The 27,279-nt window shown below is 48.4% G+C and overlaps 1 protein-coding gene across 4 annotated transcripts in view; it reads left to right on the top strand.

Annotated features, from left to right (window-relative positions):
* The window catches only part of Ankrd44 (ankyrin repeat domain 44), a 211,123-nt gene that overhangs the window by 92,145 nt on the left and 91,699 nt on the right, over nt 1–27,279 (top strand). For all 4 annotated transcript variants that reach the window (XM_041668373.1, XM_041668371.1, XM_041668370.1 and 1 more), the window contains exons 3-4: nt 16,430–16,508; nt 26,577–26,647. In XM_041668373.1, the coding sequence (XP_041524307.1) occupies nt 16,430–16,508; nt 26,577–26,647 (150 nt within the window). The remainder of the gene's footprint in view (nt 1–16,429; nt 16,509–26,576; nt 26,648–27,279) is intronic.

The raw sequence follows: 27,279 nt of genomic DNA, 5'->3' as shown, positions 1-27,279 counted from the left end.
CATGGTTCCTCTGCAAGAGAAGCACATGCTCTAACCACCAGGCAATCCTTCCAGCTTCTTGGTGGGCTCTAAAGTTTTACATGAAGAACGGAATCTCGTCTGGGTGTTTGGCACCGCAGGGTAGAGACCTTCTCCCATGCCTTTCAGTTTTCGCCACGACTGTGATGGCCTCTTTCTACAAACATGTAGAATAAAACGACATGTATATGGTTAGGACCCTCTCAAAGCATTGTGGGAAGTACTGCCACAACCCAAATGTATTGCACAATCTCTCTTATGGAATTCAAGCCACCAATTGAGGTGAACGATTTGGTGTGTGCACACGGGGACTCGTGCAGGTGTGCAATCTGCCTCTTTTACTCGGGCTCCGGTAATTGGACTCAGTCTTCACGCATGCAAGGCATGTAATGTTTACCAGTGAAGCCATCTCGTAGGCTTCAAACGGCAATTTTTAAAATCAAATATTCTCACAGCGGAACCCAAAGAGACACCAATTTGATATTTGTGTGTAAGAGGGAGATAGCAAAATGTTCTATTTTCCACAATAAAAATCACCAAATTTCTTAAGTGAGCAAAAACTTTGTACGGCAGCAATCACCTCCAGCAGTCTTGAACTGAGCCGAGGGGTTGCAGGTAGCATTGGTTGGTGTGTGACGGGAAGGCATGCACAGTGCAGCACGCATGTCTTGTGTGAGCCTCAGTGAAGCCCTGAAGGACAGCCTGGACAAGCCGGCTGGAAACACCTTGGGCTCCTTCCGTGTTTGAGTTTGAACTAAAATCTGACCATTCAAGTTCAGACACTTCTTACGATTGCCGCTTTCTTCATGACCCCCACGTTCAGCTGGGCTGTGACCCACAGTTTAAGAGGCAGTGTTGTCTAGGGCTCAGCTGGGAGGTGGATGTTCTGTTTGGAAGGCTAAGAGAATTTAGGTGGATTGGAGGAAGCTGTGGACATGTCAGGACGATCACTTTAGATCCTTCTGCGGTCTCTGTCGTGAGTGGCGTATCAGAGCCTAGAAATGAGGGGTGACTGTTGTGTAGCCTCGGGTATCCACGTAAGCCGATTCAGATGTGGCCGATCGTATAGCCTCAGGTATCCACGTAAGCCGATTCAGATGTGGCTGATCATGAGGAAGACTTGATAAACCTCCACTGGAATCAGCACACTGAGCTTAGGTTAGAGAAGAGCATCTTAATTTACAACCTCACAAGTCCAGACTTCAGAGACTGAACTCAGTAGGAACACACGTTAAGGTCACGTGACAGCACCCTGATACTTGAAGATGGTCTTATTGTGCCGTACAGCCATCTGGACAGAGGCAAATTGGGGCCTGGCCACGGTGAGAGGTGAAGACGGAGAGGAAAATGGCGGCACTCTCAACATACATACAGACGTACACATATATACACACATGTAATACACACATATATACACATACATATACACATACACAGATACACACATACACAAACATACATACAGACGTACACATATATACACACATGTAATACACACATACACACAGAGAGACACATACACACATATATACACATACATATACACATACACAGATACACACATACACAAACATACATACAGACGTACACATATATACACACATGTAATACACACATACACACAGAGAGACACATACACACATATATACACACACATATACACATACACAGATACACACATACACAAACATACATACACACATATACCCACACATACATACACACATATTCACACAGACACACACAGTGTAAAAAATTAAAAATATAACATTCCACCTATTCATCTTTCTTCTCTTGCCTTCAAGAATTTCTCATTTTATTTTGTTGATTTTTTTTTTTTTTTTTAGCATGCGCCCTGAGTAAGGGCAGACCTCCTGAAATGCAGAGGGGTTGCAGTTAGCTCCACCCGAAGCCTTCCTAACTAGACATCTTGGACTCACCGTGGACTTTGGGTTAACTTTCTTTGGTCGTCTTTGCCTCTCATGTGGCACAAGTGCCCCAAATTTTTATCAGCGTTGGCGGCATTAAATCCGGCACCTTCTACACTTGTTGGTCCCGCATCGCCCCCTCCTGTGGCTGCTCACCCTCGGGAGCTGCACACGCCTGTCTCTGTGCTCCAGATGTCTGGTTACAGTGCAAACAGTACTGTTTGCTTTTAGTGAAGCAAATGTTTTCTGTGTTCAGCGGAGCCTGTGAAATCTCATTAAGAAGCCAGTCATTAGCCCCGACTAAGTAAACCCCGGATGTTTGGTGTGAATATTTTAGCTTCCCCTCCCCACGCTGGCTCAGCTTTCTCAAGGTTACTGGTTGTCAGCTGGGACCAATAACTTTTCAGTCACCTGCCCAGCATGCAGCCGTTCCATCTTCGGGAATCTCCACCCACTGGCCGGAGTGGGGGATTTCCCTGCCTCTCACTTCATACAGGAGACTCGGGAGCGCTGGAAACTGGCCTTTAGCTGGTGATTGCCAACAGTCTCTATTCTTCCCTGTCTGTCTTTATAAACATTACGGGATTTCACAAAGGCCAGCATTCTCTTCTTACTGGCTTCTGTGTGTGTGTGTGTGTGTGTGTGTGTGCGCGCGCGCGCGCGCGCGCGCGCGCGCGCGCGCTTAATATTAAGTGTTTATTTTCAAACCTAAGATCACAAGTCATGAAGATGCATGGAGCTCAAAGTAGTGACTCAGACACTGTTAGCATGACTGACTGTGTTCACACGCACTGTTAGTATGACTGTGTTCTCATGCATTGTTAGCGTGACTGTTCACATGCACTGGGCACACTGACATGGAATGGTGCTGAGGTTTCCCCCTAAGGAAGAATGTACCATGGTAGCATCTTAAGCGTGTTTCCCAGAGTCCAGAACGAGACTCCCTCCTAAGGAGGGAGAAGAGATAATTCAGTGGCTAAATACTTTGGAAAGCTCTTGTCCTACATATTCCCTCAGGCTTTCGTGATTCATAACATGTTACAGTACAAAAGACTGAAGGTTTCTGCCCACAGGACATCAGTTTAACAGGATGCTTCTCAAGATTTCTCAATCTTCTCCCCAAATGGTCTTCGTCACTGTTATCATAAGACCATTATCCAAACTGACAGGCAACTTCAGAAAACCTCCAGAATGGTCTCTGGTGTTGTTTCCTGAACTTCAGCAGGCAACAAGATCTCAGAGTGCACAGGCTGATGGGCGTCACCCCTGGGTCCCGGGAGGGGCCCAAGGGGCTGTGCTTCCAGTCAGTTTCCAGGGGTTGCCAGCTGTTTGGGGACCACACTTTGAGGACTGGCTCACGGTCAGACCGGAAATGGAGAGAACGGATATTCTGATACGCGACTAGGGGCTGCCATCGGCCCATGGCTTTATGACGTAGAAGTCAACACTCATTCAGCAGCCATAGGCAGGGTTTCCGAGCACTGTGTCAGGTACTGGGTATGCGCTGCTATTGAATATAGGCCTGGTAGCTGTCTTCAGAAGCCTGCGGTGTAGTGGACAGATACACGGCGATCTGGTCGAGAAGATTGGTCAGTTGGTCCTTACAAACTAGGAAGCCTTCTGAGAAGGAAGCTAGCCGTGAGCTCTGGCTCCCAGTTAAAGAGCCAGGAAAGGCCTCTGTAGTGGTGGAGACATTTAGACTGAGTCACTGGACATCTTGAGAAGACTGGAACATTCTTCAGGTTGGATGAAGATATGAGCAAGGACTCTAACGCGGGATGGTAGCAGTGGGTGCACTGCTGTGTGCATGTAGATTTCTTCTGTGTGTGGTAGGAGGGCAGGGGATACACTGCAGCTTCTCTGCAGATGTGGAGACAGGTCCCTTGAGGTTCGATGAGAGGCCAGATGTGAAGGGCAAGGAAGAGCTGGCCGCCAAGTGTGGCTCCTGGCCTGAGAAGCAGAGAGGAGGAGGGACATGTCCTTTTGTTTCTGAGAGAAACCAGAACTGAAGACTTGCTTTTCTGGGGGCAGTGAAGCGATCGTTATTCTGCAGACACAGTAATTGACTGTGGGGAGAGGGGGCGGGGTTTAATAAGCATGCTTGTTGACAGAGCTCCCTATAGAGCTCCCTATAGAGTGGCTATCAGTGACCGCCTAGCTGCCTTGCATTAGAAAGCAAATAAGGCCATTGAACAGTAAACAGCATGTATCTTCCTGTGATAACAGAGAATGCCAGGCTCTCAGAGATTCGCAGTTGCTATGTAACGAACAGGAGACAGCTACTCTGTTATGTGCACAGCCTGTCTGGGTTGGGAATCCTGGCAGGGCACGGTGGGATAGCCTTTGCCATTTCAGGATTGGGATTAGTTGGGAAGTTCCACTAGCTGGGTGACTTGAAATGGAAGGCGAAATTATTTTGGGGTTCACTCACAAGTCTGTCTGTCTGAGCTTGGCTTTTATACGCAGGGGGCTTTCTGTCTGCAGGGAGGCCAGGGTGTAGTTGAAGTTCTGACTTGGCAACTCAAAGGTCATAGACGAGCATTTTTGCAAAGATCTCTGATCTCTCAAGGATGGAGGGCAGGTAGCCAGACTCAAATTCTGCTTCACGGAGTCCCAGGTGAGAAGACGTTGCCGGGCTTAGAATGCTGCCTCTGGTGAGAGATGGCTCTTTGGGAAGTAGACCCAAGGGAGGGGAAGAGTTGGACAGTTTGAGTTAAATCACGTGTTAAGGACGACCTTTGGCCTTGAGCCGGTGATGCTTTTAATAACGTTTCTGGTCTCCTCTGCTTGCCCAGCCCTCAGAAGTGAAGCAACCAACCCTAGTTCGTGCCATTAGAGAATCAGAGAATGTTCTTAAACCAGGGCAGGAGAGAAGAGGTTTGACCTGGTCACAGGTCACCCACGAGGCTTGCTTTGATGCATCCGGGTGGCCTTCCTCCTTAGAGTAACACCGAACGGTGTTAGACGTTATTCTCGATGTGGACAGTGTTGAGTGGCTAGAAGACACTGGTCTGTATTGTATTTTCAGGCTGAAAAACCATTTCTTCCCCGCATTTATCTGAAATGGCGTGTTGAAAGAATACAGCAATTATTAAGGCGTTCTATTTTTTATTATTTACTTTTTAAACTTTAACCCACTTATTTAAGTGCAAGCCTTTAGAAGGCTGTTTGGCTTCATGCTCTTTTGGCTCAGTGTTATGGCAAATTATCTTCCGGGCCTGTGACCTCCACATCTGGGGTCTTTTGACCAGATCTCAGTACCAGGTACCAGGTAAGTATTCCGTCCTGTGCAGTGGGCCTCCAGCCCGATTAGAAAGCATTTGGTCATCTCCAAAACAATCGTGCCACTCGGCACTAATGGGCTCATCTTGCCTGGCAGCTCAGTAGGTTTTATAGTACTCAGGGCGCACAGCTGTGTAAGACTGCTGAGCCTTCTCCCCTCCTCCCATAATAACTTACATAGTACCTTCTGACACTACAATCCTAGCCAGTGGGGAGGAAGCGCCCAGCTCATTTCCAGCTGGATTTATTTCTATCCTGAATCTAAAGTGTGTGCTATCCCCAGCCACAGGGTCTTGCCATCTTGTTTTGACTAAGAGCTATGACATTAGCTATTCGTGTTTTGGGGTCATCTGGGGGTGCCCTGGCTAACAACTCATCCCACACTGGGATGTTCCAGCTAAGCCTTTATGGCTTCTGGGAACAGCGTTCTCCATCTGTGCCGGGTGTTTCTGCTCGCGTCCTTTCTTAAATAAAACGTTCACTTTTTAGTTCGCCAATGAAGTAATAGGATCTCTATACGGCTTGGAAAATGCATCCTTAGTCCTGGTTGCCCCTCCCACTGGCCCCCACCTGTCCCCATCCCGCACCCTATGAACCTTTCCTCGTATTCTCCCCTCTGCTTCACAGCGTGTTACTGCCCACTCCACCCGAGACCTTTCCCTTAGGTTTCCCCCTTCCGTGGCTCCTGTCTCACTTCCTGGTCTCTGCAGATGCTCGCTTCAACATAAACACCGGAACCTAAAATCATGACGCTAGGATCTACACGTGAGAGCGAGCGTGTGGTGTGTGGCGTGTGGCGTGTGTCTTTCCAGCCCAGGGCTCCCTCAGAGTGGACACAGCCTAAAGGCGTGTGCCACGGTAACCACGGTAATCACGTGTCTACCGGGTAGCTCATGCTTTTCAAACACGGATGTGCGTATTCATCACCCTGGGAAGCTTCATTTTTCTCAGTCCAGTTGGGAACACATTGACATCACCTAAGCTCACAGGGGCTCAGTTAATAGACCCAACCCCCACATCTGTTACTTCCCACTAGCTTAAACACTTCACCTGCTATTTGACTATGTCAGGCCTTCTTTTTCGTGGATGATATTATCTTCACTCAATTTTTTACAAAACAACGTAACAGCAGAGTTGACTTCATGAGTATGAAGAAAATTTGGGGTTCCTAAAAGATATTTCCGCGAAGCTTGTGTGACCTGGAGATGAATCTTCTCACGAGATGCGTCAGAGTGGTGGCTGTGGACTTGAACTGTAGTAAGTGGGCTACCCGGGCAGTGGCTCTGTTGTCCACAGCTGCTGTGTGTCCCCAGGTTGGGAAATGTGCCTCCTGGGCTTCTGTGTCTCCCGTGTGACAGGGATGCTACAGTTCCCACCCGTGTCTCCTGTGTGACAGGGACGCTCCAGTTCCCACCCGTGTCTCCTGTGTGATGCTACAGTTCCCACCCGTGTCTCCCGTGTGACAGGGATGCTACAGTTCCCACCTGTGACTCCTGTGTGATGCTACAGTTCTCACCCGTGTCTCCTGTGTGATGCTACAGTTCCCACCCGTGTCTTCTGTGTGATGGGAATGTCACAGTCCCCACCCACTGTGAGGGACCCTCCAGGAAGTGTGGAGGGAGAGATGACTCCCGTCCCTGGGAGAACACAGCCAGTGTCTGTATCCCCCAGGGACGGCTCTTTCTGGATCAGCACATCTTACTTCCCGGAACATCTTCTCTTGCAGCCCTGACTTTGATCTAGTACCTCTACTCTTCCCATTTCTGCGTGGTGTGGCTATGGCTTAGCCCGCAAAGGTCCGTGTGCTGGGAACTTCGCTCCTAGCACGGTTCTCTTAGGAGGCGGAGCTTCTAACCGGCTGCTAGATGTGGTTAGGCCAAGGGGGATTTGGCCCAAGGAATGGATTAGTGCAGTCTCTGGGTGCTGACAGAGGACAGGGTTGCCATAACAGTCATGACATCCTCATCCTTGATCTCTTCTACAGGGTCCTGTCCCCTTTCTACTTCCCCATGCTGGGACTCAGCCAGATGGTGACATCGTGCTCTTTGGACTTTCCCAATAAACCCCCTTTCTACCCAGCCTCGGGTATTTTTGTTTCAGCAATGCGCAAACACAGTATGGTCAGCCCGCTAGAACAGGGCCTTTCGCTGTCCCCGTGGAATTATGATGCCTGGTGTCAGAAGTCGCACACTTCGGTTGGTGGCATTGTGCATGCCCCGAGCCTGTCTTCAGGTGCAGTTTGGTGCTTCCCGGTTGCATTTCTCTTGGGAAGACACGGCCGTGCTCGGGAAAGAAGTGCAGATTTGCTTGACAGCCAAAAGGCTGTGGAGTCGCGGAGACGGTACCAGTACATGAAGGGGGTGTCTAACAATGGTGGCAGCTGTGGCGAGTCAGAGGTCCGCCTGAGCTCGGGGCTGCATGAGGGACTGCCTTCATCAGAGCCAACCCAAAAGCAACAAACGAAACAAAACAAGCCAACCAAAAATAAGATATTCTAATTTATATGGAAAAAAAATGTGTGATAACCAAACAGATCTGTGGGTAAACTCAGGGTTTGGTTTTTGGAGCCTGATGAACTCTTAAATACTTGCTTGTTGCCTTTGCTAGAATATGGACCTAAAGGTTGAGCAAACACCAATTCATTCTTCCTCTGCAAGGTTACCATGAATTTTAGAAAAATCCTTTTTTCATTTTATAACGATCTCTGATTTCTTTGTCATTTTGGGGTCACTGAATAAAAAGTCCAGATTTAAGAGCCACCTCCTATAACCAGGTTCCCGCTATAGGTGTGAACGTGCGGTTGTACCCTTGTCTTACACATCGGCTGCATCCCCCACTAGATGCTTCCAGGGGTTTTACTTCCCGGCTCCAACAGCTGGTCTCTTTGCTCATTGTCTTCTCTCTGTAGTGTTTTCCGAGCATCCCTAGTGTTTGGACCCCCTCGGGTGCTTTCTCCCTGGCTACCAGTCCCCAGTCCAAGCTCACAGATACCCCTGGCAGGAGGCCAGGGACACCTCGCGTGACCCGATTACTGTGGCTGGCCCCACTACTCTTATGCCGCCCAGTAGCTAACTTCAAGCGGTAGTGGAAATGGGAAGCTTTCGTCCCACCAGCTCCCCATCCCCCTTCCTTCAGTAGTAGGCACATTTCCATTTCGAGCTCCAATCCTGTGATTCTCTAGACCCAGGACCGACTGCAGGAGGCGTTTGTCTGAACTCCCGGACAAGTCTACTTTCACGTGTTTAACGAACGCTGCTGTTTCGTCTCCTCTGGAGTTTCGGCCAGTCTCGGCCAGGGCCTCCTTCATCTTCTCCCAGATCCACCTTCACCCCCATCCTGTCTTTACCTCTTTTTCCCTTCAGCCAGCCAGAAGGAGCCCATTAGGGGGAGAGTAAAAGGGCAGGTTGTCGTAATGGGCCGTGGCTGTTGAAAACTAACCACCCAGCAGGAAAAGGCCAGGTGTCTTAAAAGACATGGTTTCACCCTGCAGTTCAGGAGGAGAGTATTGGATGCTCATCTGACAGAGAAACAATGGCTTAGAGAGGAACTTGCCCAATGCCATGTGGCTCTCAGCGTCATTGCTGAATTAAGCCCTTGAGCTACGGAGTCCGTGAGGATGTACTGCCATCCAGAGGTGGTTACTGCCTGACGTGGATAGACAGCACAGACCAGGTCCTGACAGCCAGAGGAGGCTGGGCCACTAAAATAGGGCACCTCGGGTGCAGAGATGTGGAGGAAGGCAGCTCTGGTTAAGAAGCAGACCCCACTGAAGGGCAAGCACAGGGAAGGTCCTGGGGAGGGCATGGGCTGTGGCAAGGGCGGGGAGCAGCAGGCAGGGTGGGTAGTAGGAAAAATGGCCCGTGGTTTCCCAGCCTGGATGGAGCACTCTAACCATTTGCGTCCCTTCCCTGGTGTGGCGGTGCCCTCGCCGCTGCTGTGGGAAGGGCTCTTTGGGCACAGGTCTTTGGCTGGCAGAGTGTCTGAACCGCGGACCCTGTGGTGTCCCACCTGCAGAGGACAGCCTGGTACCACAGAGGGAAAGCCTTGAGGCTCAGCTGCCTGGGATTCCTGGTAGCACACAGTAACAGTGCCCTCCTGCCCTTTCAGCCTGCCCACCACCCTGTGTGCTATTCGAGATGTCCAGCTACCCACAGGCTGTTGGCACTGTCTGAGGCCAGGCTTCTAGGGATCCAAGAACGGCAGAGAGTCCCCACCCAGCCCTGTTGGGAATACAGCAGCTTCTCCCCCTCTGAACTGACTTTCCTGAGAACTCTGGTTCTTGCCCCATGACATGGCCGGGGACTGAATCTCCCAGCCTACCTCAGTCTCTGAGAATTCACAGGAGAAAGGCTCGATCGACGCTGCCATCTTGCTTCCTTTTCCTGTTCTTTCGGAAGCCCTCGAATGGAGCTGTTCCCCCACTCCTCTTTCAGCCCTCTGGTTTTTAGAAGCAGGGCCCGTGTTTCCCACCTCCCACCCCAGCTCCGGGCTTGCTCTGGCCTGTTCGTGAGCATCACCAACCGTGCCTTTTAATCCCAATGACAGGTTCTAGCATCCCCGTTTCCCATGCCTGGACTGTTTGGTACCAGAAGTTTTACTTTAATGAGGCCTCTAATCGTTCCGTACGTATGCCGAGGCTAGCTAGAGATAAACATAGACTTAAAAACCCTCAGAGTTGATATCTCTGTCTAACAAATCACTGAGCTCACAAGAGTGCTCATTTAGGGGGCTTTTCCTGGGTCACATTGATGCTACTTTTTGGGACACGTGCCGGATGGTGGAGCAACCAAAAGAGGGGTCAGAGGTCAGGGCACGAAGCTGGGTGTGAAGAGACTTCTTCAAAGCAACTGCAGACCCTCAAATCAAGGACTCCATACTCTGTGGCTTTGGGGTCACATTGCCCTCATAGCAGATATTCCCGCTGCTTCTCCAATGATTCGGGTGTCAGAGTATCACGTTTCTCCATTTCCATTGGACTGAAATTGACTGAATTTGGCAGGATGGGCAGTAAAAGGAGATATGAAATGGTGTATTGATGGAGGAAGGTCATTGGCTAATAAAGGCACTGCCCTGGCCCATTTTATTGGTTAGAGAATAGGTGGGAGGAGTAAACAGAACAGAACGCTGGGAGGAAGAGGAAGTGAGCTCAGAGACTCCACAGCTCTGCTCTCTCGGGAGCAGACGCCTCAGCAGAGACGCCATGCCCCGCTACCGGCATGAAGCTCCGACCCAGGATGGACTAGGCTAGAATCTCCCCGGTAAGCACACCTTGGGGTGCTACACACAGATTATTAGAGATGGGTTGATTGGGATGTGAGAATTAGCCTATAAGTGCTAGAGCTAAAGGGCCAAGCAGTGCTTAAAAGAATACAGTGTCTGTGTAATTATTTTGGGGCATAAGCTAGCCATGTGGGCGGCCGGGTGTGGGGGACGCAGCCCTGCCGCCCTTATTACTTCAGTGTATAAGAAGTAGGGCAAAGGTTATAACACATGTTTTGTCCATTGGCATTCAGGGACTAAAAGCTAAACATCTTGTCATCAGAGAAGCCATGTTGGAACAGCTTAAAGTGAAAACACATACTTTGAGGTGAAGCTGGGGCACAATCCAAGATTAACATTAAAAAAAAATTACAGAAACTTGGGCCAGCAATCCCTGCTACTCAGAAGGGTAAGGCAGGAAGATGAAAAGTTCAAGGCCCAGGGCTGGAGAGATGGCTCAGTTGTTAAGAGCATTGCCTGCTCTTCCAAAGGTCCTGAGTTCAATTCCCAGCAACCACATGGTGGCTCACAACCATCTGTAATGGGATCTGGTGTCCTCTTCTGGCCTTCAGGCATACATGCAGACAGAATACCGAGAATACTGTATACATAATAAATAAATCTTTAAAAAAAAAAAGTTCAAGGCCCACCCGGACTACAGAGTGAATTCAAGGCCGGCCAGTCGGCAATTTAGTGAGGGTGTATTTCAAAATGAAAAGTACACCCCCGGAGGCAGGCGGATCTCTGTGAGTTAGAGACCAGCCTGGTCCACAGAGCTAGTTCCAGGACAGGCTCCAAAGCCACAGAGAAACCTTGTCTCAAAAAACCAAAAAAAAAAAAAAAAAAAAAAAGAAGAAAAGTACAAAGAGGGCTGGGAGCTAGGCACGATAGTGTATGCCTCTCATTCTAGGGAGGAAGATTGGAGTTGAAGACCAGCCTTGGTTACATAGTGAGTTCAAAGCCAGCCTGGCCTGCATGAGATCCCATTTCACCCCCAACCACAAAAGGGCATGAGGCCAGACGTAGCTCAGTGGTAGAACATTTTACTGAGCAAGGGTGAAGCCCTAGGTTCAATCCCCAGTGCTGAGCAACAATAAGAAAAGATTATGGGCTTTGAGAAAATGGTGGGAGCTAAGGCAGCTGATAATAGTGATGGGGTCTCTGGGGCATTTCAAGCCTGCGCATGAAACACTTTGGCCGCTGGCGGGCAGGAAGCAGGGCAGGGCAGAGTGTCTCACCAAACTGTGAGGCTCAGGACGGGTGTGAGTCAGCAGGTCTCCCTGTGAAAAGAGGCAGAGCACAGACGTGCTGGAGAGATGGTCAGTCAGATGCAATGCAAGCTGCGTGCGTGGGAGAAATCATGAATATGTAAATTCAATAAAGTGTGTTGCTAGCAGTAAACCAGCCATTCACATAAACAGCCAGTGTTTATGCCGGCTGTGGGACGGGGCATCTCTGTGTCTTCTCTTGTGCTGAGGATAAAGGTATGGGAGATGTCTGTAGCAAAGGGCTCTATCCTTGCCTTCTGTTTGCTCCCAGGAACCAGATGATCACGCGAGGATCCTAAGAGCTCTTAGTCCATCTGAGAAAATAACAGTTTTGAATTGCCAAGCTGCATAAAGTCGGGTTAGAGTTGTTTCCACAGGGGTTTTCTGTCTTAGGCTTAGAAGTTCATCTCCAGCGGAGATTTCATCTATGGTGTCCCAGATTCTCTGAACGGAGGACTTATCTCTCCAATGAGAACTAAATTTTATACCTATTTTCCATTTGAAAGTTCGTGTATTACATAGATATTATAAATTCAAAATCCTGAACCACAGAGGGGAAAATCCTGGGAATATTGATGCATATTGGAGAGTTTCCATCCCTCATCAGGAGCCAAGGACAAGGTGCCCCCCTGCCAGCTGCCTGTGTGAAAGCTTGGCTTTCCTGCCAGCCCAGCTTCCATTTCAAAGGCCATTTCTCAGGTGAAGGTCTAAGGGCCGACCTGGTGCATCCGCATCCCAGGCTGTAAAAGCAACTTCTGCTTCTAGCCTGGCTTCCCAAGTCACTTTCCATTCCTGGCCTCCTTCTATTTAATTTATCGTCAGCTCCATTCTAAGGATGCTTACTGCACCTTCTAGATACTCATCAGCTTCCCCTGCCCTGCCCCAGGATTTTTGGGAGAACTCAAGAGGAAATCTCTCCTGGTTAGTTTTTATTGTCAACTCAACATAACCTATTTCATCTGGGAAGAAGATGATTTGAGAATTGCCTCCTTCACTCCATCCGATTGACCTGTGGCCACGCCTATGAGAGAGTGCTTTGATGGGTGTGGGAGGGCCACGCCCACTGTGGGTGGTGCCATCCTCAGGCAGGTCGATCCAGGCTGTGTAAGAAAGTTAGCTGATCTTGAGAAGGTAGGCAGCATTCCTTCACGGCGTCTGTTCGAGTTTGCTCTGCCTTCCCTCAGTGATGGATTGTGACTGGAAGTAGAAGCCCAATAAACCCTTTTTCCTCCAAGCTGATATTGGTAGTGGTGTTTACCATAGCAACAGAAAGCAAACTAGAACAAAAGGATTTTAGACTGCCAAGGGAACTTCTAAGATGATATCCTTGCTTTCATTTTTATTAAGAAGAGTATTTCACATTGGGATCATGACTCATACAACTTCAACATTAATTTGCTGTGTTTGGACGAATCCTATCACCTAGGCAGGGCTTATATTCCTTTTCTTTTAAATGAAGATAATAAAATTTGAGAACACCGTGGTGCGTCTCCCCTGGTAGGGATGCTTTCGAATCAAGCAGTTTGGGAAAAGTGAAATGAATGCATGGTATGGTCACCGGATAGGCTTGCCTCTTTCATAGACGTTAGTGTCGTACCTTAGAACTCCTTTCTAGTAGCATCCTGACTGGTGTCCCCCCTCCTCCATCTATCCTCGCCTCCTATGGCTGTGCCTCTCACACTGCTGGTTCAGCTTATGACAAAGTGACACGCCGCAGCCCGTGAGTCCCGACTTATGGAGCAGTTATTCAGCCTTGGCTCATGGCCCTTTACATTGCATGCTCCTTGCCGGAGAGCGTGCGTTAGCAACCTCGGGCAGCAATGAAGATGTACTGCGTTTAGCTGAGGTCGTTCTAGCTCCTGACTGTCTTCTTTTGCTTTGGTGAAATGCCCTATGTGGCAGGTTCCATGTCTGCCACGTCGCTGAAGGGGGAAATGTCGGTTGGAGTAGTTCTTACACAAGCTGCCGGAAACCTTTGAATGCATATTAATAGGAACACTTGGATTCATTTTAAGGGTTTGTACAATATGACCTTATACTCCTACACACCTTCCTACAATTTTAGGAACCTTAGTTTGAACATGCTGTGTCATATAAGGGACCATTGGAGTTAGCAATTCCAGTTTTGTAATGATAGACCAACCAAATCTGCAAGACAGGGAGAGAGGCTGGAATTTCTTTTCATTTGAGTCCAAGTTCTCAAACGGAGTATTAATTTGCTTCAGGGTAGATGAAGTCATCATCTGAGCTAGGGTTCTCATTGCTTAAATCACTTGGGCCAGGTTGAGTTTGCTCGACCAAGCCCTGGATCTAATTCAGTTCCCCGAAGAGCGTGCAGTTATAAAACTGTTGTCCTAATGCCCAAGAACAAAAGGTAAGCGGGCATAGTAAGGATTCAGAGAAAGTGAGAAGTTAGGGTCACAAATATTTGTAGGGTGAATCGGTGGAAGAAGGAAAATATTTGTGTCTTAGATGCTTTTGTAGTTTACTGCCTGTAAGAATATACTTGATCCTTACATTAGCATGTAGATTTTCAGACTAAGGACCTTTATTTTGGAGACTAGGGCTCACCATGGTCATATAACCAAACGACTTCTCCGACGTCTACCATTGTTTTCCAGTTACAGACTGCTCTGTTCTCAGTTCTCAGTAGTATCGCCTGCACACACAAGCGTATGTTTCTGTGTAATTCAAGCTCCCCTCTCTGTTCACTTAGTGTCAGCCCATAAAACCACTTCCCAGTCTTCCAACAGCTAACATGGCTTGAAAAGCAGAGCCTGTCACATCCCCTGCCTGCCGCCTGATTTAGACTTGGGATGCCCGGGGCAGAAGTCTGAAAAAGAAGAGGGAAAGGGAGGGCCTGGACCGCGAGAGTAATACCCCTGGGCTAATAGAGGGTGGTTAGGTCCATTAGACAGGCAAGTGGTAGCAGGAGAGACAGAATCACTGGTGAGTACCAGGAATCCCGAGGCATCATGGGAGGCTGTGGAAGAGGCCATGCTTGTGGACCGCTCAGCTCAGTATGACCGAGCGTCTGAGATGCCGCCGGCCTAAGGACTTTCTTCCAGGAAATCTCAACCTTGGAGGGGTTTTATAGTTCATTGCCCAAATGAATGCACCCTCTTCTCACGCTAGCGCACACTCTTTTAAACAGGGCAGCTTTATTTCCAAGGCTGGGTTGATGCAGCTCCAAGAGCGGCCACGGTCACGTGACTGCCCTCGAGCTTTCCACCACGTGCCACGGTTCGTCGTCGTCGTCACAGACCGCCGTCTTCACGTCTCTGTCTCTGCACACTGGCATTAGTGTCCCAGTGTGGCGCTCTTTGTGCGCACGGCCTCCTGCTTGTTTGGGGCTTCATTTGCATCATCTGGATTCCTTTTAGACCTGTAAAGTAGATATTACCTCCAATTTACAGACAGGGAGGCTATATTTCCTGTGCGTCATCACGCTGCCTCTTGGCGTGCATCAAACCCCTCGTCAAGGACGTCAACTAGAGCCTGCCAGCTAAAGGTCCAACCTGGGCTCTGCTGTGTATCCGTAGGATCTCGAGTGCACCTCCCCATCTATTTGAGCCAGTTTTCTCACGTGATGTTCCCTGAGCCGTAGATACGGCGTCGGTGCTGCAGTTGTATGTGTGTATGTACATGCGTGTGGGCATGTGTGTGCACATGCACATGTTTATATGTAAGTAAGTGTGTGTATGCGTGTGTGCAAGTGTTTGTATGTGTGTACATGTCTATGCGTGTGTATTGGCTGGGCTTCGCACAATTCCTCGATTGTCTTTGCGCTGTGTTCGGCTATGGTTTTCTGCAGTGGTGTCAGCTCGCTTTAGAGAGGAATCTCTTGGATTAAAGGGTGACATCTGCCTTTCTCTGTGGGAATAAAGATAAGATTTAGAATCTAGTTGCACAGTTGTGCTAGCCTAGCAAAGTGGCGGAAGTGGGTGGTCTTGTAAGATCTATGAACTCATGAGCCCTGGGGAGGTTGGCTAGGTGTCTGGTACTAGCATCCTTCTCTCTTGTTGATTGGCCTTAAGTCCATTTCAACAGCTCTTGGTTACCACCAATAGGAGATTCACACTGTTGTGCCTTTGGGGGCATCTTGCCAGGCTGGTCACTATTGTGGTTCATGGCATTGCAGCTGGGTAGGCTGTTTTGCTTCTCTTCCTCAGCATCTTACATAGTACTTTTTAGTGCCATGGAAGCCAGCTGTAGGAAGGAGACTGCCGGCTTAGATCTGGCTCAAACAGTCTGTGTCTTGTGTCCTATGTGTGCCCTACATGTACAGTGTCTTTAGCAATAGGGCCAGTCCTTAATCCTTTGAGGGGAACCCCGGGGCAGCAACCACAGTCTGTGTTGTTTTAGGAAGTAATTTGTATAACCTACCAACCACTTGTATAGGAGTTTCTCATGACCAGTACCGGGTTTTTTTTTTTTGTTAAACTCACACACATATGGGAGGCAGAGGCAGGCAGATCTCTGTGAGTTCAAGGCCAGCCTGGTCTACAAGAGTTAGCTCCAGGACAGGCTCGAAAGCTACAGAGAAACCCTGTCTCGAAAAACCAAAAACCAACCAGCCAAACAAACAAACTCGCACACATAGGTTGACTGTCAAACCTTGCTCTACGGTCTAGCGGCCACTGACTGGGTCTACTTTGATTCTGTTTGTTTTAGGATTCTGAGAAACGAACCCCGCTCCACGTGGCTGCCTTTCTGGGAGATGCAGAGATCATTGAACTCCTGATTTTGTCAGGTAGGTAGTAGCTATTGTATTCAAAAGCCAACAGCTCATGGAAGTTTGAATAGCCCGTTTACTAGGCAGCAACTATGGTGAATGGAACAGAATTGCTTTCTCCATCAAAGTTTATTTGATCAGAATTTATCTGTACATGAAACACAGCAGAAGACATTGTTGGCAACAATTCTTGACTAAAGTGAACATTGCTTTGAACGTCTGATTCCCATCCATCTTGTCAGACTTGGCATTACAGACAAACAGTACATCTGGATATCTTGTTTTTAATTGTAAGAAAATAAAACTGGTTAAAGTCTATATGAACCAATATGCTATCTATCTATCTATATATCTATATATACTTTGTATGGGTTTATACACGACATATAGCACAAACTGTATATACAATTTGAATATATATTTAGAATTGTACTACAAATAATATTAGTTTTCTCCTAGGCAGTTATAGCTTCAATAAAGGTGCAAAAACAGATGGAAGGGGCCGTGTCAGTTTCTAAAGAGGTTTCTCTGAGTGGGCAGGTGGAGTTTGGAAATATCCTCATGGCAAGGCATGAAATGAACTCCCACAACTTTATAAGATATTTTATGTTTTTTAAAAAATGGATGCAAATATGGGAATCATGCCAGATCCAATCTCTCTCTTTACTGGTCTGAGATTCTTTTTCATTCTCCGTACTTTCAATGTTTTCTCAGATTCAAGGATATGAATGCTTTTGTTTCTAGACTCTTGGGTGTTCAGGACAGCTCACCAAATAGGTTTCCAAAACTATTATGTGGTTTTTCATATGAATGCTTGCCAGGAAAATCCCTGGGATGAACCTGAACAGAGTGTGCACACCTCGCTGTAGACTGTATGCAGGCCTCTCTGTAGACTGTATGCAGGCCTTGCTGTAGACTGTATGCAGGCCTCTCTGTAGACTGTGTGTAGGCCTCTTTGTAGACTGTATGTAGGCCTCTCTGTAGACTGTGTGTAGGCCTCTCTGTAGACTGTATGTAGACCTCTCTGTAGACTGTGTGTAGGCCTCTCTGTAGACTGTATGTAGGCCTCTCTGTAGACTGTATGTAGGCCTCACTGTAGACTGTATGTAGACCTCTCTGTAGACTGTGTGTAGGCCTCTCTGTAGACTGTATGTAGACCTCTCTGTAGACTGTGTGTAGGCCTCTCTGTAGACTGTATGTAGGCCTCTCTGTAGACTGTGTGTAGGCCTCTCTGTAGACTGTATGTAGGCCTCTCTGTAGACTGTATGCAGGCCTTGCTGTAGACTGTATGCAGGCCTTGCTGTAGACTGTATGTAGGCCTCTCTGTAGACTGTATGCAGGCCTCTCTGTAGACTGTATGCAGGCCTCTCTGTAGACTGTATGTAGGCCTCTCTGTAGACTGTATGCAGGCCTCTCTGTAGACTGTATGTAGGCCTCTCTGTAGACTGTGTGTAGACCTCTCTGTAGACTGTGTGTAGGCCTCTCTGTAGACTGTATGTAGACCTCTCTGTAGACTGTATGCAGGCCTTGCTGTAGACTGTATGTAGGCCTCTCTGTAGACTGTATGCAGGCCTCTCTGTAGACTGTATGTAGGCCTCTCTGTAGACTGTATGTAGGCCTCTCTGTAGACTGTATGCAGGCCTCTCTGTAGACTGTATGTAGCCCTTGCTGTAGACTGTATGCAGGCCTCTCTGTAGACTGTATGTAGCCCTTGCTGTAGACTGTATGCAGGCCTCGCTATAGACTGTATGCAGGCCTCTCTGTAGATTGTATCCAGGCTGACTGCTTTCCTTTCTCCTGATTTTGTCTGACGAGATTAAAATCTGGAGGAAATGCTGTCACTAAGTAGGCAAAAGGCCTGGACTAAGCTTTCGCCTCTGTCTGCAATAGCCAAGGGAAATGCCAGCGTTCCAAAGTGCGCAATGCCAAGACGAGAGCGGGTGCATGTATCCGACAGATGTGCCATGCACCATGGTAAAGACAGAGCCGTGCTGTGTGCACAGGAAGGCTCGTGTTGCTCCCAGGTGTACGGTGCTCTATTCCTCGGGTGAGCCTTTCCAGGAAACGAGGAAATGTATGTGAAGTCAAGTGTGCCTTAGCAGGGTTGGATTGTGGGCATTTTTTATTCTCCAGAGCAGATCTTTCTTTTGGCAGCCGGAGGGCGTTCTGGGCTGTGTTCCAAACAAGCACGCATTGTGTGGTATTGGCACAGACCATAGCCAAGAGCCAGTGCATACCTGGACAGTTATCCTAGCAGCTGAAATCTGGTCCAGGGAAAACTGTGGGCAGAACCTATGTGTAAAATAAGCATCAGGTGATAATGGCACCCAGTGATCCCCAGTAACAATATCATCACCAAGATGAGCATTTTCTCATCTGAATGCCTGAACTCTGAGTGTTCCAGGTGCTGACAGGGTGCTGCCATTGGGAAATTAATTAATCCTCACCTGGCTTAACGAGACGGGCTGCTATCAGAATGCAAAGACGCTAACGTATCTCTAAGATATATACAAGGCAGACGAAAACGTCGTGTGTCGTCTGGGGTCAAATAGAACAAAATCCTTTCCTCCAAATTCAAAATCTGCAGCACTTCTGGGCTCAGGCAGTTTGGATAAGGGATGTTCAACCTGGGTTAAAGGGTGTCTCAGAGGCTGCAGAGATGGGTCCTTGGTTCAGCGTACCGGCTGCGGCTCCAGAGGGCCTGAGTTCAGGTGCAAGCACCCAGCACAGGCAGCTCACAACTGTCTGCATTCCAGCTCCAGGGGACCTGACACCATCTTCTGGGTTTTGCAGGGACCTCCCCCCCACACACACACACACAGAGGAGAGAGAGAGAGAGAGAGAGAGAGAGAGAGAGAGAGAGAGAGAGAATCACAGGCAAAGGGTAGGAGAATGGGAGTGGGGAGTGACTTAGAACAGTAAAGCCTCAACTTTATGCTCCTCTGTCCTCACCTTTAAAAGGGAGGCTTTAATTCTGCATCATGAGGGTCCCCATATGGGACCGGTGCCACTCAGCATCACTTCATGCCACCTTCACGTAGCATAGACTTCTCGATGTCTCTGCACCCGTGGCTGATCAGGCGAGTCAGGGGAAGCTGTTGTAGTGTCTTGGGCTGCACACCTGTTTAGTCTTAGAATTGCCAATCTGTTCATGTCTTTAGCATAACTTTGGTTTAGTTTGCTGTGGAGTTTTTCTCTGCCTCGCTCCCTTCTGCCCACCCGATTGAGAACACTCTTTAGCAATTTTGTTCGACGGATGCCAACTTTGGCGGGTGGTGTGGCTTTCGTTTCTCCCTGAAAGGACTTTTATTCAATTTGTATTTTATGTCCCTAAAGAAATAGCGCATGACTGTAGTGACTTCAGTTCTGAGATCTCATCTGGCAGCTGACCCTTCGGGAAACCCTGTCCCACGGTTTCCTCATTTCATAATGAATGAGGCGCTAATGATTCCCATGTTGGACAAATAATTTAGCCTCGCCAGAAGAGCTTCTTACAGCTGTGCTCCCTGTTGCTGGGTAAACTCCCAGAGCTTGCCGAAACCCAAACTCACTAAGTCGTCACCGACTTTGTCTCCTATTAACTGGGCCAAGGGAACACTGGGTGTTTCTGAATGGACGCTGTTTTGGAGCAGGGACAGGGCTCATGATACACAGACCTGGCAGATTCCTTCCACCTTCTTATCCTGTCTGTCGCTCGCTCGGGTTGGATTTCCTCATCTTCCGGGGCTTCTGTTTGGGAACCGGCCAGGTCAGGATGGAGGCAGGTGTGGGGCGCCAGGGCACGGGCGGGGTAGGGGGTGGGGGGGGTCAGTCAGTGGAGGAACACTGAGCACTGAGGTCAGGGTCGTGGTAAGGAAAGCAGAACCCCCAGGAAAATTAACACAGAGAAATATCTTACGGAAAAATCCAGGAAGAACAAGGGCAATGGTGCGAGTCTTGGGTTGGAGGAAGAAACTGGAGTGTTTGTCAGGTCTGCCTACAGAACACAGAATAAACTCACTACAGGGTCTGGGGAGGTAGCTCCGTCAGTAAAGATGCTTGCTGTGTAAGCACAGGACTGAAGCCTGATCTTTAGCAGCTGTGCAAATAACTGGGCTTGGTGGTGTGTGTGCGTGTGCATGTGTGTGCGTGCATGCGTGCGTGTGTGTGTGTGTGTGTGTAGTCCCAGAACCAAAGGAGTGGAGACAGTAGGATCCCAGGTTTGCTGGCCAGCCAGGACAGCCTCACTGGTGAGTCCCAGGTCCTGGTGAGAGACCTTGTCACAAAACCCAAGGTGAGCAGATGATGAGGAACCGTCTTAGAGCTTGACCTGTGGCCTCTACACACATGTACTGGCACACACACACATGCACACGCACATACACACTCACACCAGCTCCATGCCTGCACAGACACAGACATAAAAATAAATGCATTTGCTAGAATCTATGCCACCAAACAAATAATAGTTTTGCAAGATGATTTCTTGTGTTTTTTTTTAAATATTTATTTATTATGGATATAATATTCTGTTTGCATATATGCCTGCTAGAAGAGGACACCAGACCTCATTACAGATGGTTGTGAGCCACCATGTGGTTGCTGGGAATCGAACTCGGGTCCTTTGGAAGAGCACGCAATGCTCTTAACCGCTGAGCCATCTCTCCAGTCCGTTTTCTTGTGTTTTTATTTATGTATTTATTTGCAATCGTGCTTCGTAGTCTGGTGTCGATTGCTCGCAGAGCTGGTAGCCCGAGGTTCTGTTACTCCTACATGCCTAACAGATATTCGTTCTTTGTGAATGGATTTTTTTTTTATATATCTGGTAAAGATTGCGATTAAACAAATCAGAGCTGATTCTAGACACAAATCTGGTGCAATGTTAAACAATACGCTGCCTTTTGGCCCTGGCAGTAACTCGAAGAAGAGCTTGAAAAATGTTTCAGGCAGTTGCCTCGCACGTGACATCAGCACGTACGTTTCCACGGTGACGGGACTCCCGAGCTGCAGGAAGATCCGGCCTGTTTGGCAGAAAGAAAAATCAAATAGCAATGCAATTGCATTGTATTATAATCGTGTTTCATAAACTCTTTCTCGAATGTTTCCCTTCCTCAATAAGCTGACTACCCGGCCTTGGGACAGACCTGCCTTCTGAATTGATTACTGTCTCTGATCAGTAAGAATCGTCTGTCACTCATCCTTCAGTCCGTCCGCATCACCTCACCGCTTTTTGTCCCCTTCCTCTTCTTCCTCGATGACAAGGCTAAAAGAGCAGAAACATTGCCTCTGGAAAGGATGCCAGGGTCCCTTTGCTCCCCATCCCTCGGGACGAGGAAGGAGAGCTGACAGGGACAAAATGAAGCCCGTGCTTGAGCGGTGGTTGGAATTGTGCTCAGTAATCTTCAGCCGAGCTCTTGTATCTAGAGTCCACAATATCTAATACCTGTTTTCACGATTAAGGATTGTAGTGCCTTTGGGCAAAAGAGCTTTGGCCTTTAAATCATTAGCGGTGCAGACTGCGTCCTTCAGGGCACAATGGCGCTGACGGGCAGGTGGAAACACAGGGATTCCTTTGGAAAAGTCAGTTATGAATATTCAATAAAGCCCAAACCCTCTGCCGCTCTCCCCCCCCCCCCCCCCGCCCCAAGAGGTGAATAAGACTCCCCAAGGTGTCCAGAGGAAGAGGATGGGGAGCCAGGGAGAGATGGCAGTGGGAGGGGGGAGCATGCAGTAACACTGCTTTTGCCATAGCTCCTGGTAGGGAAGAAGGGGCTGTTCCTGGCAGCTGCTCAGCCAGCCTCTAGGCGGAGCCTGAGTGGCAGAATTGAGGGCACATTTATTCAGCAACTAAAGAAGCAGTTTCTTCCGCCCAATTATGAATTTTCCACTTCTCAAGCTCCTCTGAGGCTACACCTGACAGCACCTGTGCTGGTAGACCCTGCACTATACTAGTCCCAGGCCCAACAGGCAAGGGACTTTTGCCTCCTCCTGACGGTTTTAACATTGAAAGCCATGGTAGAATCTGCACAAAACTAAATGTAATCTGTATATAACAGTGATAACAATAGCAATGCGAATTATATGGGGGAAATAGGCAGAGAATATGAACCAAATAATTCTCAGAAAATGTATTGCAAACAGGAAAAAACAGTAGAAAATGTTTAAGCTTACTATTTTCTTCTAACTAGATTTGCAATATATATATATATATATTTTTGATTTTTCGAGACAGGGTTTCTCTGTGGTTTTGGAGCCTGTCCTGGAACTAGCTCTTGTAGACCAGGCTGGTCTCGAACTCATAGAGATCCGCCTGCCTCTGCCTCCCAAGTGCTGGGATTAAAGGCGTGCACCACCACCGCCCGGCTAGATTTGCAATATTTTAAAACTTATTTTAAAGGAGCTTTACCAAAGTATGATCAGTATTCCATACCACACACACACACACACATGCACACACACACACACGCACAAATAATTTGAGTTTAAGCATATGCATATACGCTCATGAAATAATTGCTGTAATCAAAACGAGGTAACCTCCTGCCTCCTGAAGTTTCTCTCCATGCACCTTTGGGATATAATGTGCTCTCTCCCCTTCAAGTGTATTTTAAGTGCATAATTCAGCTTTATTAATTCAGATTCGTCACACTTAAGATGACTGGTAGCTACAGCATTCATGAAGACCCGGGAAACCAAGCACTCAGACACCGGGTGTAAATTGCCAGGCTCTGGACAGCCGAGGACACCATTGAGAGAAAGCGTGTGTTATCCATGATTCATCTTGAGTGATCTGCCCTAGATAAAAACTTACACATCTCCATCAGAGAGACGTGGTATGAATGCCCATTTTTGTCGTCTCTGGAAAGCTATTGGCAATAAGGAAGCTATTGACAGAGGAACTGTCTGAAGAGATGTGACTTATTTACACTGGAATATGTGTAGCAATGCAAAGGAATTGACTCATTCTTTGTCGACCTGGATAGATGTAAAATATATCTTATTAAGTGGAACAGGGGAGGTCAGAGTGTGAAAACAATACAATTCATGTGAACCCCCCTTCCCCACACACTTATTTTAAGTTTTAGCCAGGCATGGTAGCACATAACTGTAACCACAGAACTAGAAAGGCTGAACTCTGAAGACTGTTGTGAGTTCAAGACCAGCCTGGACTACACAGTGAGTTCCAGGTCAGCTTGCACTACAGAGCGAAACCTGGTCTCAAAGAACAAAGCAAAATAACTCCAGGAGAGTTTTCTGGTATTGCTGCATGTATGTGTGGTGTGTGTGTGTGTGTGTGTGTGTGTGTGTGTGTGTGTGTATCCATGTGTTTATATGCATGTAGGTTTGGTTTGTGCATGTGGAGATCACGTGTCAATGTTGGCTACCTTCGTTTTCTTCCACTTTAACACTTGCTTGAGTCTCTCTTTTAAAACTATGCTTGATGAGGCTGAGAGTCCTTGCTGCTCTCCCAGAGGACGCGAGTTCAGTTCCCAGCACCCACGTGAGGGGATGCACAGCTGCTCATGACTCCAGCTCCAAGGGATCTCAACTCTCTTTTGTCCTCCGTGGGCTCCCACACACGTATGGCACACATGTGCGTGTGTGGCTCCTCCCTCACTTCCGTGGGCTCCCACACACGTATGGCACACATGTGCGTGTGTGGCTCCTCCCTCACTTCCGTGGGCTCCCACACACGTATGGCATACATGTGCATGTGTGGTTCCTCCCTCACTTCCGTGGGCTCCCACACACGTATGGCATACATGTGCGTGTGTGGTTCCTCCCTCACTTCCGTGGGCTCCCACACACGTATGGCATACATGTGCGTGTGTGGTTCCTCCCTCACTTCCGTGGGCTCCCACACACGTATGGCATACGTGTGCGTGTGTGGTTCCTCCCTCACTTCCGTGGGCTCCCACACACGTATGGCATACATGTGCGTGTGTGGTTCCTCCCTCACTTCCGTGGGCTCCCACACAGGTATGGCATACATGTGCATGTGTGGTTCCTCCCTCACTTCCGTGGGCTCCCACACACGTATGGCATACATGTGCATGTGTGGTTCCTCCCTCACTTCCGTGGGCTCCCACACATGTGTCACGCATGTGCGTGTGTGGCCCCCTCCCCCAACTCCTTCTAAGAAAGAAAAAGGATGTGTTCGCAGGGCAAGCAAGATGATTTAGCGGGTAAAGGTGTTCACCACCAAGCACCAAGCCTCACGATCTAAGTTTTGTCTCCGGACGCGCCAAGAACCTACGTAGTGGGAGGCAAGAACTCTGGCTTCCACATGTACATACACACAAATAAATGGAAAGAAAACGAACATTAAAAATCGTGCATTTGGAGCCTGGAGAGATGAATCAATCAGCAGCTCCAAGCTTTAGAGCTCTTTGTTGGCTGTTGCAGGAGACATAGACTTGGGTCCCAGTCCTCACGTGGTACAGGCAGATCTCAGTGCCTCCAGTTCCAGGGGGTCCTGGAGCACCCTCTTTTGACCTCTGTGAATAACAGCTGTGCACATGGTGTACATGTAACATGCAAGTAAACACCTGAGCACATAAGATAAATGTAAACATTCCATTGAGAACTTAGAAGAGTATGCTTGTCTGTACGTCTCACAGTTGGCAGTTGATGGCATCGCTCCACAGTTGTTACTGCCTTCGGAAATCTTCACCATCCACCTCGGGGGTGGGCGAGATAGCGAGGGGATTTTGTAACAAGAACTGCTAATAATTTTCTGGTGCTTTCTGACTTGTGAAGAATCCTCACCTCCATCTGACACTCCCGAGCCCCCAGTAGAACCAACATGGCAGTCCTGGTGTGTGGTACCCTTATTCTAGAGACCAGAAACTCCGCGTCCCCAGTAGAACCAACGTGGCAGTCCTAATGTGTGGTACCCTTTTTCTAGAGACCAGAAACTCTGAGTCCTTGGAATACTGGCTGCTGACATCAGAATGCAAACTTCAGACTTTGTCCCTTAATCCTGTGTCTTTCCTATCCACTTCACTTCAGAGCACTTAACGCGGGCTTCTCATTTTAGTGTGGTCTCCATGTAGCTACGTAGACGGCTTTCAACCCTTCTAGATGAGATGGAGTCTGTAAAATCAACTTTCAAGGTTTTAACATGGTTTAAAATTAAGTTCATTAGTTGCTCTCGACCTCCTCAGCCTGTTACAATAACCTTGGGCTGTTAAAAAATAAAAGTGTCTGGCGACACCTCAAAGAGAGGAATTGAGAGGGGCGATACCCCTTTGTGGTGTTAGGCCGTTTTCTCTGACGAATGCTGTTGAAGGTTTTGTTCTCAGCTAAAGTAAAACACTCTCGGTTCTGTGATTCATTGTTTCTTTTTGTCTGTGGCTTAACCAGTAGCTCACATTTCCCCGTGGAAGTCTCCTGCTCCCTTTCTAGAAGTCTCTGTGTTTCCCCTCTGCTTTCTGCTCGCCTCGCTCCCTCAGCTTTTGTCCTCCCATTTCCCTGCCCTCCTAGTTTTCGATATCCATGTCCCTCCTCTCCACCCTCATGAGCTTCTTTGCCATCCTAAGACCCAAACTGGCGCCTCTCACCCATTGTGGGTGCCTTCTCCCCCTTCCCGTTCACAGCCCTTTTATAAACAATCTCTCACTGACAGGAGGGTTTATCTAATCCTTGAACCAAAGACTTGTATAGGGTGTCTCCGTTGTTCAGATTTATCTTCGGTGGCCATGCTCCCATGGGAAGCTGTGGGAACGTCAAGGGAGCAAGGTGTGTTCTGTTTCCCAGAATCCCATTCGTCTGCAGCTTCAGCTCAGTGCCGTGACTTCAGTGGAGTGTGGAGCATGTCTCTCAGTGTGAGCCAGCCGTCTGCTCCTCGGCACGAAGGAGTTGCGAACAGTCTGCACAGGTCTCCTGTCTGAAAACGCCATGGGATATGGATTCCTGTGTCAAGGGACCTGGCATAATTGGGATGTCAGGGAAGACAGATTTCTAGTGGTCCCTTTATCCCATATAAAACCTTGTCAAATTGGAACTGATGCAGGGAAAAGAAGGTTCACCGGTTATCCCAGGCAGATAGGAGCGGCACACAGCCCTTGACTCTGCTATGCCCTAACATGTGCTATTTGGTTGCAGGAGCTCGCGTAAATGCCAAGGACAACATGTGGCTGACCCCTCTGCACCGAGCTGTCGCCTCCAGAAGTGAAGTGAGTGATCCTCTCATTTAGTCTAACACCTAATACCATCTGCAGAAAGAGAATTCTTTCCGCAGAGGACCCTCAAGGGTAGATAAAGTGGAAGAGAATTACCCACGTGGGCAGGGGCAGCTCTTTGCTCATGTCGGACACAGAGAAGTAGGAGCGTCTTAGGGTTTTTATTGCTGCAACGAAACACCACGACCAAAAAGCAAGGTGAGAGGCTTACATTTCCATATTGCTGTTCCTCACTGAAGGAAGTCAGAACGGGAACCCAAGCAGGGTAGGGTCCTGGAGGCAGGAGCTGCTGCAGAGGCCGTGGAGGGGAGCTGCCTAGGCGGTAAGGCATGTTTCTCTTGGTTTGTGCAGCCTGCTTTCTTATAGAAGCCAGGACCTCTAGCCCAGGGATGGCCCCACCCACAATGAGCTGGCCCCTCCCCTTGATCACTAATTGAGAAAAAGCCTTTCAGTTGGATCCCCTGGAGGCATTTCCTCAACGGAGGCTCCTTCCTCTCTGTTGACTCTGGCTTGTGTCAAGCTGACACACAAAACCAGCCAGTACTATGAGGCATCTTGGTCATCCAAGTTGGGTATAGCATGAACCTTGATTACAGCACGATCTCAGCCTGGAATGGAAGGAACAC

Source organism: Microtus oregoni, unplaced genomic scaffold, assembly GCF_018167655.1.
Source record: "Microtus oregoni isolate MIOR12 unplaced genomic scaffold, Mior012 000018F_ref0000195, whole genome shotgun sequence".
Taxonomy (NCBI): domain Eukaryota; kingdom Metazoa; phylum Chordata; class Mammalia; order Rodentia; family Cricetidae; genus Microtus; species Microtus oregoni.
This window is presented reverse-complemented; position numbering and strand designations above follow the sequence as displayed.